We start from the raw sequence: 14639 nt of genomic DNA, 5'->3' as shown, positions 1-14639 counted from the left end.
CTTCCTTCCCAAAATGCTGGGAATTTTTACCCATTTGCTGAGTAAAAGGGTCAGTCATCCTTTGGAGAACTTAATTTTCTTATAAACATTCTGGTTACTCATTGCCCTTTCTGTCCACTCTGGAGGGCAGAAGAAAGTCTTGATATGCAAAGATTTCATGAGGGTGAGCAGGTTGACAGAATTCAAAGAGTATGTACATACATTGCAGAAAAGGTTCAGGATTAGAGTAGCATGTTAAGAGATCGTGTGAGTCCACAGACATGCGCAGGCTGAGAAGTTCAACCCGGGAGCTTCTTACTCAGGATGAACCCACGGATTACGACCATCCATGGAGGGTGCTGCCAGGAAGATGGGAGTTTTGAGTCCTGGCTCTGTCTCCTGGCACAGTGTCAAGACTCTCTAAGCTTCACTGCCCTCTGCTAAGAAGTAGAAATAACACGTCTCGTGCAGAGTAAACCATCTCTGCCTGCCAGACCGTTAGTGCCATGTTGACAGACATAACCAGTGAGCAAGAACTGGAGTCATTCTTACCGCACTCCAGTACCAGTTAAACATGCCTGTTGACCAGCATTTCTCAAACTTGAGAGTGCATGGGACTCACCAGGAGAGCTGTTAAGACAGGTGGTTGGGCCCCCAGAGCTTCTGATATTCTGTGGGTCTGGGATCTGGCCTAGGAGTTTGCACGTCCACCACGCTTCCAGGTTCTTATCTGCCTCTTCCTTCCACAGCTGTCACCTTTTCCAAAGAACTTTTCTCTGTTTTTCAACTTTTGCTGCAGACTTGACCATGTCGTTGAGTGATCGTGCACTTGTTTACATACATCTCTCTCAGCAACACCCCAGCGACCACTTCCTAAGTATGGTGTGAGCCACTCTTCCTCATCTCTGCCTAACCACCCAGAGCTATCTACTGGACGCACGAGCCCTCGGTTCTCATTAGGGTTCTGCCGCTCTGTGTGACTTTGGATACACAGCTTAGCCTCTCTGGTCTCCCACTGTTTCGAGGATCTGTAAGATCCCTTTGGACAAGGTCAGTTGCCCTGACCTTTGTGTGCTGCATGGCATGTCTGCAGGAGCTTCTCCCTTTCTGTGGTCAGAGCAACCAAACCAATGGCAGAAGAGGCTGGCCAGTGGCCTGGAGCTGGCATTTTTCCTTAAACTTCCTTGCAAATATTTTCAGGCTAAAAGCTCAGGGGAGTAAACACCTTGGCAAGGTCCCAGAACATGGCAGAAGACTAAGCACAGGGACTCGCTGAGTGGCCTCCTGGGAGCCTGCAGGGTTCCTGCCTTGATGGGGGAGCCAGAAAGGAGCCTTGAGCCCACCAGGCAGCTCGTCTTGGAATCATAAAATCTGAGGCTCACAAGTGATCTTTGAGGTTGTCTTCAAGATCACTTGATGTTTAATTCTCCTTTATCCAATCCTGATACACTTGTGATATGAGGAAGTTGGTGAGATGCACGCCACTAATGTTGGGAAGAATAAACCAAAGTCTGTACATCAACCTCTTCATCACAGGAGGAGCCGTGGTTAGAACTCAAGGTCAAGTGTTCTTACCTATGTTTTGTGCTCAGTAGCCACTGTGTTTAAAGAAAGAACCACATTTTACTCTGGATGAACACACTAAAAAAATTGTTGATTTTGCTGTTTAAGTGGATCCCTCTACCCAAACAGCTGCTTCCTGCCTTTCACTCCAAGCACAATATAATTTACAGTCTGCTCCTGGGAACCCAGCTTTCCCATCACATGACATGCACACACACACACACACATAAATTTTGATATACCAACCCCAAGGTAACAAAAATCAACTTTTTAAATTCCTCCAGGGGAAAAAAAAAATAGGTGTTTTCTAAGAACAATTATAAACACCAGATTGCTGGAGACACCTTATGTTTTGCCCCTCTTACACAAGGGCCAGACCAGAAAGTTCTGTTCTGGTTCAGTTGGAAAGTTTGGTTGGAAGTTAGGGAGCCGTGTTTCTGGTGCTGAAAGACAAGAATGTTCTGTGTGACCTTGGGCCTTGAACACTCCATTCCCTTTGCACCTGCCCATCACTGCACTCTTTGACCGAGAGCTCGTGGAAGGCCTGGGTGACCCCCTAGTGCAGCACCCAGCTCACTGCCTCTTAAAATTGGACAGAGATACTCCTTCTCTGGGCCATCCATGTGGGGAAGAGATGACAGAAGACGGGGCAAAACCCTGAATTCCTCGTACCAGAAGTAACCCTAGGCCTGCATGAGACTCACGAAAGCATTAATTCCTTGACTTGAGAATCACAGCACACAAGCTCCCTTATCTGATAAATGGAGACGTGACTTGGATTTCTTGTAGGGCTAGAAACATGAAAGATGTGGAGGTTTCCAGATGTTCAAAAACCAGGAATGGACATGGCTGTTGATAATACAGTAAAAAGTGCTTGTGATAAATCATGTCAATTCTTTCCAAACTTAGCCTCTATAAAAAAGTACCCCTGTTCCTAATTCTAAGATTGCTACCAGTGATTTTGGCCACCATCTCAGGAAATTTCAGACGCTGTGAGAATTTTCTAAACATTTTTTGAAAGGTGCTAATTTGTGAAGAGTTTACAAATGGTCTTTGGAATGACTTTTTTTCCAGCATCCCCAGATTCAGAAGGAGTCCCAGTATATCAAGTATCTGTGCTGTGATGATGCCAGAGCGCTAAGCCAGTGGGTCACGGGAATCAGGATTGCCAAGGTAAGAGAATGGGTGGACTAACCCGACCTTGAATTTGCCAGCCAGCCTGGCACATTGACCTGGGTCCAATCTTTGTGTCACTCGGAAGCAGCTGATTCATTCTTCTTTTTTCTTTTCCTTTTTTTTTTTTTTTTTTTTGGCTGCACAAGATCTTAGTTGTGGCCAGTGGGATCTAGTTCCCTGACCAGGGATCAAACCCAGGCCCCTTGAATTGGGAGCTCAGAGTCTTAACCACTGGACCATGAGGAAAGTTCCAACACCTGATCCATTCTTACTAAGTCAATGCCACCACTATCACCTCATTTATTTGCCTATTGGTTTTTTTATTGAGTTAAGTGGGAGTGGTTGGCACATGGACCTCTCCCATGACCTGAGAAGCAGGGATTTATTTTCACACGAGCCATTGCAGATATTGATTTCTGGAGAGCTTTGCAAGTGTTATGTGTAATTAAGAAACATGAGATGCAAGCTATGGCAAAATTACATAGAGACAGGAAATGGCACCCCACTGCAGTATTCTTGCCTGGAGAATCCCATGGACGGAGAGGCCTGGTGAGCTACAGTCCACGGGGTCGCAAAGAGTCGGACACGACTGAGTGACTTCACTCACTCACTCACTCGTGTCATCACACTGCATAGCTAAAGCTCCCTTCTCGTGGGGAGGTACAAATATTACCTGATTTTGCTAATCTGGAGTATTATCTCACATATGAAAACATGGTTTGTGGATTTTTCTTTTTAATGGAAATACTTCTACTGAAAGTATCTCAGGAAAGGAGTAAAAGGAATAGTCATGAGGTCCTCTTTTCCCTGAATTTGTAGATTGCAGTGGAGTGCAGAGTTTGGGATAAATGGATTGCTCTGTTGCTTCTTTTGTGTTCTCTCTCTAGTATGGGAAGACGCTGTATGATAACTATCAGCGGGCCACGGCCAAGGCAGGGCTTGCCTCTCGGTGGACAAACCTGGGCACAGTCAACGCAGTGCCACCAGCCCCGCCTTCCACAGGTACCACGCTGGGGGGAGATTCTGACACCTGTTCCAAGCTCAGAGCTTGTGCTCAACTGGAAGATACGCAGTTCTATGCCAGAATCCCAGGACAAAGACCAGACGTGCATGCGTTGTTATGCCATTCTCTTTCACGTTTCCTCCTCTACTGTGTCCTTCTCATCAACACCAATCCCTTCTTCAAAGAAACAAATTTAAAACCCTCCTATGACTCCAAATCCCCCTCCTGCTCCATCGGACAAGCAGACTGTTCTAAAGGGTGGACTGTATTTGCTGTCTCTGTTATTCTACTTCCTGTTCCCTCCCCGGGGCTTCCCAGTGGTAAAGAATCTGCCTGCCAATGCAGGAGCCCTGGGTTCAGTCACTGGGCTGGGAAGATCCCATGGAAAAGGAAATGGCAATCCACTCCAGTATTCTTGCCAGGGTAATCCTCTGGACAGAGGAGGCTGGCAGGCAACAGTCCATGGGTCGCAAAAGAGTCAGACATGACTTAGTTTGTAAACAGCAATGACTGTTCACTCTTCATAACCATTGCAGTCAGGCTCCTGCCTCTAGTATGTCATGGAAAATGCTCTTGCTAAATCAAACTACTATAACCTCCTCTTTTTTTTTTTAATTTAAACTTTCCAGCTATACCCCACAGCATGGGGATCTCAGTTCCCCCAGCGGGGATCTCAGTTCCCCCGGCAGGGATCAAACCCCAGGCCCCTCCATTGGCAGTGTAGAGTCTTAACTACTGGACCATCAAGGAAGTCCCATAAATCCTTCTTTCTAGTTGCCCTTTCAGCAACCCCAACACAACTGACCACTCCTCCTGGAGCCAACCCCTTTTCTGGGGTATTACCCTCCAAGTCCCACACCCGACCTTAACTTCTCTAGCTACCCTTTTTCAACCCGCTCTTTATTAGAGCAGGGTTATTCTTCTTCTACCCCAACTTAAATTACCCAAGGCCGAGTCAGTCCTAACCCTACTCTCATACTATCTCCCTAAGTGATCTGATCCACCCCCAGCGCTGTCTACACGCTGACCACCTATAACTGCATAAATCCAATCCAGGCTTCTCTGTTGACCTTCAAACCCATGTATCCAACCGTCTGCTCAGTGGCTTCATCTGAATGCACCCCAGACCTCAAACTAAACATCTGTAAAACTGAGCCCATCCTCTTCCTCTCCCGACTTGCTCCCCCATGATTGTTCTATTTCCACAAATAACATCATCATCTGCCCAGTTACTCCTGCAGGAAACATGCAAGAAAAGCTCATTGTTGTCAAGTTGTGTCCGACTCTTTGCAACCCCGTGGACTACAGCACACCACGCTTCCCTGTCCTTCACTGTCTCCGGCAGTTTGCTCAAATTTATGTCCATTGAATCGGTGATGCTATATAATCATCTCGTCCTCTGTTGTCCCCTTCTCCTCCTGCCTTCAATCTTTCCCAGCATCAGGGTCTTTTCCAGTGAGTCTGCTCTTCACATCGGGTGGCCAAAGTATTGGAGCTTCGGCTTCAGCATCAGTCCTTCCAGTGAATATTCAGGGTTAATTTCCTAAAGGAGTGATTGATCTCCTTGCAGTCCAAAGGACACTCAAGAGTCTTCTCCAGCACCACAATTTGAAAGCATCAGTTCTTCGGCACTCAGCTTTCTTTATAGTCCAGCTCTCACATCCGTACATGACTATTGGAAAAACCATAGCTTTTGACTAAGAAAAGCTCATTCACCTTCAATTTCAGTCACTCCTCAATCTTGTTGATTCTACCTTCTGAGTATTGGTCAGATCTGTCCGTGCCTGCCTGTCTCCATTGCCATCAAATCCAGACCGCCACCATCTTCACGTGGCCCCACAGGCTGGTGCTCCAGCCCTCCCGATGCTTTCTGCTGCTCTCAGATAAGTCCCCAGTCCCCAGCAAGGCCACCAGAACCTGCATGACATGAGCCTCGCACATTTCGCCTCTTTCCCCACCTGTCTTCCTGTTCCTGTCACAAAACCCATCTGTTGTTTTTTTCCCCCAATTTTTCAAAGCCCCAAGCATCCTCCTTTCTGAGAGACTTCACAAATGCTCTTCCTTGTTTATGAGGCTCTTTTCTTTTTTAACTAGATCTCTTTTTTTCATGTTTATTATTTTTTGGCTGTACCAGGTCTTTAGTTGTATCCTGTGGAATCTTCCCACACGTACTCTCCAGGCCGGAATACTGGACTGGGTAGCTGTTCCCTTCTCCAGGAGATCTTCCCAACCCAGGGATCCAACCCAGGTCTTCTGCATTGCAGGCGGATTCTTTACCAGCTGAGCCACAGGGGAAGCCCAAGAATACAAGAATAGGTAGCCTATCCCTTCTCCAGCGGATCTGCCCAACCCAGGAATCGAACCAGGGTCTCCTAAGTGGGATCTTTCAGTGGCCACATGTGAACTCTTCCCAGGTGGCGCTAGTAGTAAAGAACCCGCCTGCCAATGCAGGAGACATAAGAGATGTGGGTTCGATTCCTGGGTTGGGCAGATCCCCTGGGGGAGGGTATCACGATCTACTCCAGCATTCTTGCCTGGAGAATCCCATGGAAAGAGGAGCCTGGCATGCTATAGTCCATGGGGTCACAAAGAGTCAGACAGGACTGAAGTGACCTGGGCACACGTGTGAACTCTTAGCTTCAGCATGTGGGGTCTAGTCCTCCGACCAGGAATCGAGCCTGCGTCCTCAGCATTGGGTGCACAGAGTCTTAGCCACTGGAAGTCCCTATGGTACTCTTTCTTTCTAATTCTTTCTAAATGGGCTAATTTCTGCATTTTCAGATCTCAAATAAATTGTCCTTTGTAGGCCAGTCATAATTAATAATCTGTGTAACTGTTAGTTTACTATCTGTTACCTCCTCTAGAAACTGAAGGAAATCATGGTGTCAGGGACTGTTTCTGTACGGTCAGTTTAGTTCAGTCGCTCAGTCGTGTCTGACTTGTTGTGACCCCATGGACTATAGCATGCCAGGCTTCCTGTCCATCACCAACTCCCGGAGCTTGCTCAGACTCATGTCCATTGAGTTGATGATGCCATCCAACCATCTCATCCTCTGTCGTCCCCTTTTCCTCCTGCCTTCAACCTTTCCCAGCATCAGGGTCTTTTCCAGTGAGTGGGTTCTTTGCATCAGGTGGCCAAAGTATTGGAGCTTCACCTTCAGCATCAGTCCTTCCAATAAATATTCAGGACTGATCTCCTTTAGGATTACCTGGTTTGATCTCCTCGCAGTCCAGGGAACTCTCAAGTCTTCAACACCACAGTTCAAAAGCATCAATTCTTAGGTGCTCAGCTTTGTTTTTAGTCCAACTCTCACATCCATACATGACCACTGGAAAAACCATAGCCTGGACTAGACGGACTTTTGTCAGCAAGGTAATGTCTCTGCTTTTTAATTTGCTGTCTGGGTTGGTCATAGCTTTTCCTCCAAGGAGCAAGCATCTTTTAATTTCATGGCTGCAGTCACCATTTGCAGTGATTTTGGAGCCCAAGAAAATAAAGTCTGTCACTGTTTCCATTGTTCTCCCATCTATTTGCCATGAAGTGATGGGACTGGGTGCCATGATCTTAGCTTTTTGAATGTTGAGTTTAAATCCAGCTTAGTAAGTTTTCCCAGAAGGAACCAGAATGCTTGGCAGACAATAGGCTAGAATTTGAACATGGTTGGGATGACAATAAATTAATACCTTGTAGGGTTTCTCTGAAAGTGAAGTAATATAAACACTCTTAATACTAGATGTTTGATACATGTTCAGTTCATTTTCCTAAATGAATTGCTTAAATCCAGTTTTTGTAGAACACTATCACAGCAGTCAGATGAGATGTCCATTGATCAAAAGAGAGGATCTTTCCCGTAATGGAAAATCCGTTAGTAGATAGTAAATTAACCCATGTTGGTTCTGCTGTAGAGTTTTATCAGAAATAAGCCCTACAGAGAACAAATGTGCTGGGATGTTAAACCATACTGGGACTGTTCCTGCTTATTATTTTTTTGGAACCTCTTGAGAGTAAGTAGATTGACTATTGTGTCCCTTTGCCCATTAAATCTTCCCTTTGTATTTCCTAAAAAATAAAAAGTAAAAGGAGGCCATTTTCTTACAACAACAATGCAGTTATCAAACTTTGGAAATTTAACTTTTCATGTTGATAAGAGTATTTGTAGGTAAACCACAGCCTGTATTTCAGGTTTGCCAGATGTCTCAGTGATGCCGTTACAACAGTGCTCTTTCCTAGCATGGGTTCCCTCCAGAACTGCATTTCGGCCTCATATTTCTGTCTTCCTCTTTGATTTGGCACATTTCCTCAGCCTTTCTTTGTCTGTCCGGACATTAACATTTCTTAAAGAATGAGGGCCATTTATTTTATAGAATGTCCCTCAGTTTGGATGTGTCTGATGTTTCCTAATAATTCATCTCAAATGATGCATTTGGGGCAGAACTGAGCTACTGGGTCCCTTTCGGGGTGCCGCCTTTGGAAGCCTGCGGTGTCTGTGGCCCTGCCAGGAACACTCACTCTGGCCGCTTAGCTAAGGTGCTGTCCGGTTTCTCTCCCGTGCAGCTTTTTCATGCTGTATTTAAGAATTTGTGCAGATACTTGGAGACAGCAGAAGTGTCCGAGTCCTTATCAAACTTTCCCTTCTTCCCCTTTTCCTGGAGTGCTTAATGACCTTCTTTGAGTTGTTCTGTAGATTTATGGGCTTTTCAGAATATTGGGAAAATATCTGAAGAAGCAAGCACACAGTCATTTCATAAATGTTTGACAGAAGAGCTGGTCCTGAGCAGAGAGCTAAGGCAAGCTCAGATGCACTCAAATGGGAGACCTCATGTCCGGGGCTAGGAGGCAGTTCAGCTGTGGGAGGAGCAGCCACCTGCAACCCCCCACCTCCACCCCACCTCCCCCCAGCCCACCCCAGGATGCCCTCTTAGGAGCTGGAAATCAACACACAGCTGCTTCTCTCTGACTGACTCTCTCAGAACTGTGAAACCTCGGCTAGGCACACTTGTGCAAAAGTGCAAATAAAAAGACAGGAAAAGAAGCATGTATTAGAACTTTCTGGGGAAAATCTAATTCTAGGGTATATTCAAGGTTTGTACATTTTGCTCAGTCCCCTCTGTCTATTGTTTTTGTGCCCAAAGTATTTTTTTTGTTGTTGAGGATAATGTTCAAAATTTGTTTCTGTACATAGCATGGTGCAAACCAAGATACGTCCATTTCAGAAAAAAATCACCCACAGGAAGAATTCTTTTAGAAGGGAGGTTTTTGAGATTTATTCCTCAGTTACCAAAAGGATTTTAAAAGCAGAACACAGTATTGTTTGGGACCCCAGTTAATCCAGGTCCTGTGGCTTGTATAAAGCAATTACTTCCCTGCATGTTTTGCTGAACCTTATGAAGTATTGTTATAGAAGCTCAGATTTTTTTTTGTAAACGCTGTGTACCTGTAAATCCTTTCACTTTGGAGACAAACTGCTTTATCTTTTCAGATTAACTCTCAAGAATGTTGAAAATACCTCACTGACTATTCTTATTTTTAGTGAAGTATAGTTGATTTACAATATTGTATTAGTTTCAGGTGTACAGCAAAGGGATTCAGTTTTCTATTCAGATTATTTTCCATTATGGGTTATTATAATGCGAGACACTGAATATAGTTCCCTATGTTATACAGTAACTCCTTGTTGCTCACCTATTTTATGTACAATAGTTTGTATCTGTTGATTCCATACTTCTCACTTTCCCTCCCCCCTTATCTACTCTTCTCTTTCTCTGCCTGTTAGGAGTTAAAACAGACCCCACCCAAGCCAATGGTCAGCTCCCCCAGGCAACACAGTCTATGAATACTGCTCTCGGAGAAGACTGGAGACACCTTGAAACAACCAAGGTAAGACTGGGGGTAGCTGACCCACTTCTATCAGACTGTCTCTTGTAAGCCTATATTCTAAACTGTGTTCAAGTGACTGCTTCTTTAAAAAAAGAAAAAATACAGTTCCAACAATTCAAGTCACTATAATTTCATTTAGATAATTGCTCCATATATATAATCTTAAAATTACATAGGCTAGAAAGGAATATTAAAACCAGCTACTACCAACACAGCTTCAGGAAAATGTAAGAATCTTTTTTAATACTGAGGATTGGTAACTATTTTTAGTTTAGCTACACTTATTTTGACTGAAGTGATTTTGTTTGTAATTCAAGTGGTTTTAGCCCTCTCTGAAAATGGCACCTACATTTTAAACCCTTGGGATTTTAAATTATTTTTTCTGAATAACTTAGAGTAGTGTGATAGTCAGAAGCCCTTTAGTAAATGCTAACTGGGCCCCAAACCAAATTAGAATACTGATAAGGCTCCACTATAAAATATGCATTTTTGTATTTTTCTGTTAATGTTCTACATACATCCTCAGGCTAATGGAGAATAAAACACATCTGAAAATAATAGCCAAATTGGTATAACATTCTCTATAACTTTTTTTTTCAGTAGAGGAGATATAATGAAGAGTTATTTAAATCTAAAATTTTAGCTAAAAGTTATAATTTAGTTACTAGTCCAGTTGCTAACATCTCAATTGACTATACAAGTTCCACTGAATATTTCTTATATGTTACTCAAACCAACTATAAATGTACCTTCAGAAGTTTTCCACCTTACTCTCCCCTTTTACTTTGTCCCATCAGCCAGTGGTGGAAACAAGTCATATAGTTATTGAGCTGCTTATAATTTTTGAAAAAAAAATTTAGGTCATTAAAAGGGCCACCTGGGAAGCCCTTATGTATGTATGGTATAGGAGCAAAATAATTTCAGATTCCTGCTCCTGACGACTGCATTTCACAACCAGCTCAACTCAGACCAAGAAAAATTTTGTATCTGTGTATGCCTACAACCCTAGCAGGGCTTCTCCGGTGGGACAGTGGTAAAGAATCGACTGCCAAGCAGGAGGCTTGAGTTGGATCCATCCCTGGATGGGGAAGATCCCCTGGAGAAGGGCATGGCAACCCACTCCAGTATTCTTGCCTGGGAAATCCCATGGACAGAGGAGTCTGGAAGGCTACAGTCCAGGGGGGTCCCAAAAGAGCTGGACACGACTTCACGGCTGAAAAAACAAGGGTAAAGACTGAGGTCACAAAGAGCTGGACACGACTGAGTGACTGAACTGAACTGAACTGAAAGACAGAGGTAACCCCCAACTAAACTTTGTACCACTAGAGCTCTAAGACACTGGCAACCTTGTATCAAGCAGTTCCTAGAAGATACATTCGGAGAAGGCAATGACACCCCCCTCCAGTATCTTGCCTGGAAAATCCCATGGATGGAGGAGCCTGGTAGGCTGCAGTCCATGGGATCGGGAAGAGTCAGACACGACTGAGCGACTTCACTTTCATTTTTCACTTTCACTTTTCACTTTCATGCATTGGAGAAGGAAATGGCAACCCACTCCAGTGTTCTTGCCTGGAGAATCCCAGGGACGGGGGAGCCTGGTGGGCTGCAGTCTACTGGGTCGCACAGAGTCGGACACGACTGAAGCGACTTAGCAGCAGCAGCAGAAGATACATTATTATTAGTATAATAAATACCTGTGGAATAGGGCAAAGTCTTCCATGTAGGGAATACAAGGTAGATTAGCACCAGGTGATAACGTTTTATTATTGATGATCCTGTTGAAGGGCATTTGGAGTCGTTCTGTGTCCCAGAGCACAGAGGGTCTAATTCAGGAACAACCTGGAGTCTCAAGACAGAGATTGGGGGCCACCCCTGGCGGGGGTTGGGGGGCGGGACAGATGCTTCCTAAATCCGCAGACTCAGCTGTCCAGGTAAATGTCACATCCGCACGGCCCTGTGGTCACAAGCGTAACGCTGTTGTCGCTTTGTTGAAGGACAAGAAGCCCGACCCCGGCCTCGGCAGCCACGATCCCGGAGCGCCCAGGGCCCAGCCCCTTCCCAAGTCCAGCCTGCCTCCGCCCCCTCCTCCCGTGCGCCGGTCCTCGGACGTGGGCGGTGGCAGCCCGGGGACGCCCCCCAAGGCCAAGGGCGCGGCCGCTCGCTTCCCTGCTCCGCCCGACGACCTTCTGCCGCCGCCCCCGCCGCCGCCGCCGCCCGTGGAGGACGACGAACTGCCACCGCCACCCCCTGACTTTAACGACACGCCCCCAGACTTCGTGCCTCCCCCGCCGCCGTCGTTTGCGGGGGATTTGGGGTTCCCTCTGCCGCCGCCGCCGCCACCCCCACCCGCCCTCGCCCCCGAATCCGTGAGGACGCCCCCAATGACCGTCAAAAGGCCGCCGCCTCCGCCTAAGAGGCAGGAAAACCCAGGACCACCGGGCGGGGGAGGCGGGGAGCAAGATTTCATGTCGGATCTCATGAAAGCTTTGCAGAAGAAGAGAGGCAACGTGTCCTAAAGGGAAGCTAAGAAATACCTTTGGGTGATGGGCGTAACATTGTTAACCTGAAATGCATTTTTGCTACTTTGATTCCATGACTTCATTTTAGATACAGTATTCAGATTAGAAATGCAAATAGAAACTTCTCCCTATTTCTCAAGTACATTAGTAATCCTTAACCTACACAGAATTGAGACTGTCTGAGTGAATGTATCCATATTTTCTGTGTATTTCCATTTCGATAGATTTTTGTTTTCCCTTCCCAGTTTTTGTTACTATGTTCCGAACCATCAAATTAATAAAAGTTTAAAATGGTTTATCTGAAAATGGTATTTCTAGAAATATCAGTATAAATCTAGTGCAATATCAATCCTGTTTTATAATATATACTTGACCTTTTACAAATCCTAGGCCTTCTAAAGTCTTGTTGATCTTTGAAATATGTTCCATCTCTGTCTCAGTAACCTCCAGAATTTTCAGAAAAGTTGAAAGAGGAGAAAGAAAAAATCAGGAGATGCAGAGTCAATTTAGTTTCTTTGAGATTTCATTGTTTGGTTGAAGTCCCGGACATACCCTAACTTGGTTTTGGTCTTCTAGTGGCTGAATAAGATAGTAATTGGTTGAAGGGGAAGCTTTTTAGATAGTTTTTGGATTCTCTGTTATTATACTATTATTTGCTATAAGTTGTTATGATGCTATAAATTGCTATAAAAATTTAGAGACAGGAAAAGGCAATCATATTCTTCAATGTGGAATGTTTTCCCTCAGATAAACTTAATGCTGTTTTAACAACCAATTTATCCTAAGTTCCTGTTACCCTTATCTCCTCTTTCTAATTGGCTGAGAATCCTTTTAGATTTTTTGTTTTATTTCCATGGTTCTATTTTCTTTTTAAATGTAAAACACCTCAAAATCTTCTTAAAGTGGGTAGAGAATAATAATTAATGTGTTATTTTCTACTTAAGGAAGATGATTAACCTGATATTTTAATATTTGGATAAAAGCTCTAAATTGACATTTAAGACAAAAAGCAAATTCAGATTTTAAAACCAAAATATTTAATCATTAAACCTGATAAGGTGCACTCAATTTTTCCTAAACACTGGGACCAATGGACATGGAAAGGAAGGGCTCAGAGAGCAGGACTGAGAAAGGGAGAGGGAGAGAGGTGTTTATTAACGGGCTTCAGTGGAGACCCCCAAACTCAAACATGTAGAAATATAAAAATGCAAACTTTAAAATGTTCTTGAGTTTTAGCATTAGATGATATATATTTTTAAAAAACTACAGAAAAGAATTAGCTGATTTTGTGGTCAAAATATTAAGGCAGTTTTAGTGGACCAAAAGGTTGAATGCACTGTTTCTCTCTATCCCTGCCTTTGTTACGGGATATAAATGAAAACACTAGGAAGTGGATGGTCCAGACAGCCCTTGCTTTGCATAGTTCGGCCTGCACAAGTTCCAATTAGCACAATTTAGATAACACTAGATCCCCAACATGGTTCATATATGCGGCCATAGTATTTTAACCAGTAATTAGTTTTAACTAGTAAGTAATTATACGGAGTACAAATTTGCTGTTAGGTTTTCAACCCATAAATCACTATATAAGTAACAGATACATATCATGATCAGTGACAAGTTACATTCCTTCTTTAACGCCTGTTAGGGATTGATCACTGATTGTTACTCAGTTTATTCACAGACAGAAAAGTGTCTTAACGTGATAAAGTATTATACATATGTGTCAAGTCATTAACGTTTGGAGATACAGAAATATTCACAGATTAAGTGAAATTATGTCAGAATTCCTTTAAAATACTTGGGGATATGTAAATTCTACTTCAGTGAAAACAATAACTAGAAATGGAAAGTGTGTAAGGGTATAAATGAAGCAAGACTAATCATGCATTGTAATAAATTGGTTGAATGGTAAATCAGGTTCATTAAACTGTTCTCTTTATTTTGGTAAATGATTGAAAATTACCATAGTAGATAAAAAAAGCTTGAGGAGTATGATTAAATTATATTATTTGATATAACCCAAATTTCTAGGTACATGGTGTTAGGTTGCTAGTTTTAGAAAAAACTTATTCATTAAAAGATTGTCATAAGGTTTTTTTTAGTTATTGAGAATAACTCAGGTGGTTTATTATTTATTAAATTTATTAATTAAAACAAAAATGATCATAAAGATATTCCAGAGAATAGGCCAAGTTTATTTGGTTAAAAAAAATATTTCTATACATTACCATTATTATAGAGTCCAGTATTGTCAAGAAAATGTAGGTGGTCATTAAGAATTTATCAAATTGTTCTATCCTGGGTTTGATGACAGAAGTATTCCTTAATTGATTTGCCCCAAATTAAGATGAGCAGCTAACCCTGAGATCTCTGGCCCAGGAAGGAGTTGGGGAGGAATAGCCTGCTCTCTCAGCTGCAGAATGCTTCTGGAAAGGATGGCGGAGAACTTGCTGGAGGAGGTGGACCTGTGAAGCAATTTAAACTAGATAAATACAGATTCTCTTACTAGGCCCCTTAT

At 43.6% G+C, this 14639-nt stretch overlaps 2 protein-coding genes across 12 annotated transcripts in view; one reads left to right on the top strand and one right to left on the bottom strand.

Annotated features, from left to right (window-relative positions):
• The window catches only part of APBB1IP (amyloid beta precursor protein binding family B member 1 interacting protein), a 79135-nt gene extending 66711 nt beyond the window's left edge, over positions 1-12424 (top strand). For all 3 annotated transcript variants that reach the window (XM_069547277.1, XM_069547276.1, XM_069547278.1), the window contains 4 exons: positions 2617-2715; positions 3606-3720; positions 9496-9599; positions 11594-12424. In XM_069547277.1, the coding sequence (XP_069403378.1) occupies positions 2617-2715; positions 3606-3720; positions 9496-9599; positions 11594-12115 (840 nt within the window). In that variant the 3' untranslated portion in view covers positions 12116-12424. The remainder of the gene's footprint in view (positions 1-2616; positions 2716-3605; positions 3721-9495; positions 9600-11593) is intronic.
• LOC138417358 (protein adenylyltransferase SelO-like) overlaps positions 8959-14639 on the bottom strand; it is a 33184-nt gene continuing 27503 nt past the window's right edge. For 7 of the 9 annotated variants that reach the window (XR_011248093.1, XR_011248092.1, XR_011248095.1 and 4 more), the window contains one exon: positions 14296-14586. Coding sequence is in view for 4 of the 9 variants with exons in the window: in XM_069547281.1 (XP_069403382.1) it covers positions 14464-14586 (123 nt within the window). In the remaining 5 variants the exon portion in view is untranslated. Of the gene's footprint in view, positions 10813-14295; positions 14587-14639 lie in introns of those variants that run through there. The other 2 variants (XM_069547279.1, XM_069547282.1) reach the window with 1 other exon arrangement.

This window comes from Ovis canadensis, chromosome 13, assembly GCF_042477335.2.
Source record: "Ovis canadensis isolate MfBH-ARS-UI-01 breed Bighorn chromosome 13, ARS-UI_OviCan_v2, whole genome shotgun sequence".
NCBI classification, from domain to species: domain Eukaryota; kingdom Metazoa; phylum Chordata; class Mammalia; order Artiodactyla; family Bovidae; genus Ovis; species Ovis canadensis.
This window is presented reverse-complemented; position numbering and strand designations above follow the sequence as displayed.